At 34.7% G+C, this 6,000-nt stretch overlaps 1 protein-coding gene across 2 annotated transcripts in view; it reads right to left on the bottom strand.

Moving 5' to 3' along the window:
• Positions 1-2,219: 2,219 nt before the first annotated feature.
• The window catches only part of cpa6 (carboxypeptidase A6), a 28,802-nt gene continuing 25,021 nt past the window's right edge, over positions 2,220-6,000 (bottom strand). For both annotated transcript variants that reach the window (XM_051098463.1, XM_051098464.1), the window contains 2 exons: positions 3,278-3,362; positions 2,220-3,112 (listed from right to left, as the gene is read on the bottom strand). In XM_051098463.1, coding sequence (XP_050954420.1) covers positions 2,922-3,112; positions 3,278-3,362 — 276 coding nt within the window. In that variant the 3' untranslated portion in view covers positions 2,220-2,921. The remainder of the gene's footprint in view (positions 3,113-3,277; positions 3,363-6,000) is intronic.

Here is a 6,000-nt window from a genome sequence, read left to right as displayed (position 1 = left end):
CACCGCTCTGATTACGTCAGCCCCCGTGACCAATCAGGCGTTCTATAAAAACCCCGGTCCTCCCCAGTGCACTTCACGGATTGTTGAATTGTTGTAGATTGTATTGTGTTGTTAGCGTTCCATAGTTTCCCGAGTTCCTAGTTTCCTTGTTCCCGTGTTTTTGACTTCTCGCCTGGACTATCGTTTACTCTCTCTGGATTATCTGTATTGCTCCCGTTCGCTCCTGTTCGACCCACGCCTGACTCACAGACTTTTATTGTGCATCGCCCTAATATACCTGCTTGCTGTTGTCTCGACCCTGCCTGTACGACTATGTCTTTGTCTCGCCCATGTAATAAAAGCTTGTGTATGGATCCGCTCGCCTCTCGTCCCTCACTCCCCGTAACACTTACTAAGTCCTTCTATATATGATTTAGCAGCTTCCACACATTTTATTTTTCCATGGTTTAGACAGCATAAATTATCAGAACAACATATTCAGTACATTAACCATGCAATCCATGCTGTTGTTTACATCTGCCAAATCGTCACTTGACAAATATGACGAAGGACAACAGCTTATTGCATTATGTAGTCCATGAATGTAGTTATGTGCCCCTATAATTAAAGGTATTGGGGCAAAATGTCGCTTTATGAGTGTCTCATGTTTACATTATATGATAAGCGATTTCACAGTAGCAGGGAGAGCAATATGTCACAGGGGTACAGTAACAGTTTTTTTTTCCCAAAATAGCAGGAGTGCAAGTGTGATTTCAAACAACAGTTTAGTAAAGAATACGTGAATATTGTGTTCTATAGTAAACACAGCATTATCTGTTTTTGCTCAGTTTTGCTCAGAACCGTTCTGTGTCTCTGAGCAGCACAGCGGTGGATCGTTTCTGAATGAATCCACGTTTTGAACGAATCGTGTGAACCAATGATTCAGTGTCGCGTTCAAAAGAGAGCCATTTACGTCATGAATCAGACGTTTGAACGAACGAAATTAATGATTCAATGGCTTAACTCAAAGACATTTGCCGCCACCTACTGGCAGTTTTAGTTTCTTATTTAGAGTGTAATTTTGTCAAAACAAACAAACAAACAAACAAAAAACACTAAAAGGGATAGTTTGATCAAAAATTAAAATTGTCATCATTTTATCATTCTCATGTCTTTTCAAACCTGTAAAATTTCTTTTGTGGAACATATGTTGGTAAAACTGTTGGTAACCATGCTGTTTTGGCTAACCATGACTGTCACAAAAACACTGAGAAATTTCTAAAATTATCTTATTTTATGTTCTCTGTTTTACTAGGCTGTTGTAGCCTAACATTTATGTGTAATAAATTTATGTTGAGTCAAATAAAATATTTATTTCTAAAGCTACGTTTTTGTACCTGATAAGTTTCTCATTTAACACATTAGATTTAAATGATCTTTTGGGGGTATTTTCACAGCCAAATTTAATTTCAGATTCATTTGATTAATTAATCACCACATAAAGTAATTAATTAAATTACAAATTTAAATTAGTTAACAGCCCTAATTATAATATAAATTGTACATATAAAATAATAGAGAGCTACATGAAGTAACGTTCATATTTTGTGCATTGGTCAAATCTGATTGGCCGATTTGGTACTACTTGCATTTAAGAGATAGTTCAGGCTTAAAATTAAAAACCTGTCATTAATTACTCATCCTCATGTGGTTCCAAACCCGTAAGACCTTCTTTCATCTTCGGAACACAAATTAAAATATATTTTTGATGAAATCCGAGATCTTTCTGACCCTGCATAGACAGCAACACAACTACCACGTTCAAGCCCTAGAAAATCGTTAAAATAGTCCATGTCACATCAGTGGTTTAACGACTTTACTCAACAATTTCTTTCTTTTCTGTATCACACTCCCAGTCATGATGTGATATTGAATATGCTTCTGATGTGATATAAATTCTGTGTACACAGGGATGGATTATGAACTGGACTAATGGGACAAGGGCCTCGTTTCAATCAGTTCAGAGGCCTACGGTGCTCAAAGTACTTGTAAGTACAATCTGGTTGTCTCTTTTGTAAGGTATTACGTACATAGTCTGTTCAATCTTGTATTTGCAACTTTATTTTTCATACTAATGAAGCACTGTTAAAAATTTAGATAGTAGGGCTTATATTTTTCATTTTCAACAAATAATAATCTATTTTTGGATTATACATTCAGCAAGAATGCTTTAACAGCATTGTTATCATAAAACCACTTTTAATAATCTACCTGCTGGTAGATACAAACAGTAAGATACAAAAATCATCTTAAATGCCAACTTGCAAGACACTTTATACTGTATATAACAAAGTACTGTATGTTTTCACTGAAATAAATACTGACTTATTGCAATAAAACTCCAAAACGTAAAAGTACGTAAGAGTACAAATGTAAACATTGCTCTTGCAAGTACAATTAATTATACACGTTACAATTACTTTAATAAGTTTTCTTCAAAACAACAAAAACAGCAATTTTATGTATTCTTGTCTTGCTCATTTTAGAGTTCCCAGTTGACCTTTTCCATTCAAAACAAAATCAAAGCTGTATTTTAGCTGCAGTGATACACAACGTCTACATTAAAATAAACCCATTTTAAGATAACACTATGCATTATTTACATTCTTTGGGCATTACTGTTTTTTGAAGCTCACTGTATATTCGCCCCTCAAAAGTAAAATCCACTTTTTAGTTCACAATTCAAGTGCTTGCACATCTTCACTGTTTACATTTATACCATTTTGTTTAACGTAGAGCTTTTTTATAGTAGTTTATAAAATAAATAAGTCTTAGTTACTGATTTATCAAAAAGGAATTGAAAACAGGCACATTTGTTCATAGCTAATAGACACTGCTATGGCTTATGGGTGTGAAATTGATAGAGGGAGAGAGAAAAAGTTTCATTTAGTACATTTCTTCAGCAGGCCTGAAGCAATGGTCTTTACTGCTCTCATGGTCTCTGTGCAAGTTGGATTAATCAGTTCTTCTGGCAACAGGAAGCCGAAGTAGCCCGTATCACGTAACTCGAAGGCGAATGCATATGGGATCCCATTCTTATAGGCCCAGTCTATTGAGCTTCCAGAACTCACATCTGCAATTAAAAAAAATGCATTACATCACATCTGGACACTGACTCTTGTTGATATTGAAATAGTCATGAGTCAGAAGCATACAGAGGGCAGACAGAGAGCTGATGACTCATACATGCAGTAGCTATATGTCACTGATTGAAGAAAAGGCCGAATGCCTGACTTACAAAGTGTGGTGGAGGCAGGGCCGTATCTGTATCTCACTCCATAAGCTGAGTAGAGAGCGCTCACTGCATTCTGGGCTGCTGATTCCTGAGGGGGAAGAGCAGAGGTTCAAATCTGCTCAAGTATTGGTCCGGGCGATCATTAAGGAAGCTCGCAGATAAGTGTAGTCAAAAGATTGTGCGCGTTAACAGCTATCCAGTCGATATATGTGGAAACTGCACTGAGGCAAGCCTGAAAATAATATCTCAGCCATTCCATATTCTTAATGAGGAGTTTAATGTTTTGCCCTCTGGTAAATGTTATCGAGTTCTGTATTTTTAAAGACTGAATCGCTTTAAAAACTCCAGGGTGCAAATTATACTTTTGCAGTGTTTACTACAGAACCCTATATGGGCCGTTCTATAGAGTTGGAAACGTCTTGAAAAAAATATCTTTTTCCAAAAAATATGTGTGTAAATGTGCAGTTAATTCTCATATTTTGTATTCAGAACGTTTTGGAATATTTGTTCTCTCCCCAAATTTGTCACTACCGAAACACAGTGATATATAATTTATTATAGTTTTTCTAAAAATGCTAAAACACATTTTTTGAAACCATCACTCATTTTCTCAAAACCTTAAACACTAATCCAAATGTTCAAACTAAATTCACAGAACTCCTGACTCCTCTGGCAAAATCAAACAATCGCTTCAAAACCATTTCACCTGTACTCAAAACCAAACAAAGCTTTTAAATCATACACATATTTGTCAGTACTATACACTCATTCATTAGACACTACATCAACAAATGGAGAATACATTGTATTTATTTATTTATTTATTTGTGTGTGTATGTTTATGTATCTTTTTATTGCAAAATAATTACTATATACTGTACAGTACATCATATATACACTCGTATATACACTCTTCTGTACCTGACAGATGCACCCGTGCCTTCTGTGCACTTTGGACAATATTGGCATGAATCCTTTTTAAGTTGTGATAACTTTGCACTGATAAGGGACAACACAAATTACGAAAACAGTTTATTGCATAAACAGTTTATACTGTTTAAAAACTTCATTGATTCATCAAAATGTCCAGCATTAGCAGCTATTACAGCTCTGCATAATCTGGGCCTAAATTCACTGTATTCTAAACTTAATTGGCAATTGTTGAAGCTATTAAGGTGTGCTGACCCAAAAATCTTTTAAAAACCTGGGCCAAGTTTACACCAGTAACCAGGCATCACAGCTGGCAAAGGGACACGTCTGACTTTGACATGTATGTATTCCCATTATTATGTAATCAAAATGAAAATTATTATTGCTGGTCTTCAATGATAATGTCAACTTTAATGTATTTGCACCAAAAAATGATCAGGATTTTTGCTGATATCGTCCAAAACCCCACTTTACCAGGGGTGTTTCCAAACTATTGGAGGGCAGTGTATATATATTTTTATATAAAACACAATGACGTTGTAATGTGTCATTGTAACTGTGTAACTGTGAATCCTATCAAGTCTCTTTCAATCAATATCCAAGTAATGTGTAAATTTGTACTTTTGAAATGGATATATGGCATACATAAAAAGTGCATCCTTCTGAATTTCAAAACAGCAACTGTCATTTGAAAAAATGTTTGTTTTCAGTCGTGCTTTCGTGTTTACCGTGAATTTTCCAACATTTCTCAGCCAATTACTTTCAGTCTTGTACAGAAATGTACACAGGAGTTTATGAAAGAAGAGCTTTAGGTTTTGAATAACTGTGTGTATATGATATATCCAAAAATATAATATTATGGCAAAGGTGTTTGCAACGCAAAACAAATGTTTGCTTTTGAGATGTGTGTGTGATATTTTGAATGCAGTGCATGATTTTGCAAGAGATGTGAGGCATATATTAAGCTTACTAATATTTAAAAGATCATTGTGGGTTTTAACAGATAATAGAAGGATCTTAGTAAACATCTAAGATTTAAATATTTAAATACTTTTTGAATGTTTTGTGGGTAAGCAGTTTGCACCAGATCTGTAGAATTGATGAATAAATATTATGGAAAAATATGGATTAGACTACCTTGGTTGTGCTGTATGTGTTTGATACGCTAAATTCACTGACATTTGGTCACACTGTGTTGACTCAGTAAAAAGGAACTCACAAATTGGGGTACACTAGTTGCTCTGTATGTTTTTGATTCACTAAAACAGACTTTTTCAGTGAAGTCATTTGCTTGTAAATTGGACCACACTGGTTGCATGTCTGTTGTTTTATCTAAATAGAAAGTTGCATTTTATTCACATTATTCTTACAAACACACATTCAAAATATGGTCAAAATGTGATTTGTACATCTAAAGTTTTTCATCTGCTCTAAAATAATAAATTGATTATTTACATTCTTTGGACATTAAAGTGTTAATTCACTTCTGAATTAAAATTTCCTGATAATTTACTCACCCCCATGTCATTGAAGTTGTTTATGTCTTTCTTTGCTTCAGTCGAAAAGAAATTAAGGGTTTTGAGGAAAACATTCCAGGATTTTTCTCTATATAGTGGACTTCAATGGGGATCAACAGGTTGAAGGTCCAAATTGCATTTTTGACACAGCTTCAAAGGACTCTACACGATCCCAGCTGAGAAAAAAATAAAAATTTGTATACTTTTTAACCAAAAATGCTCATCTTGCACTAGCTCTGTGATGTGTGTCTATGACTTCATGCATTACATAATCACATT

Source organism: Labeo rohita, chromosome 24 (assembly GCF_022985175.1).
Source record: "Labeo rohita strain BAU-BD-2019 chromosome 24, IGBB_LRoh.1.0, whole genome shotgun sequence".
Taxonomy (NCBI): Eukaryota; Metazoa; Chordata; class Actinopteri; order Cypriniformes; family Cyprinidae; genus Labeo; species Labeo rohita.
Note: the sequence above shows the minus strand (reverse complement) of the source record. Positions and strands in the feature narration are given on the sequence as shown.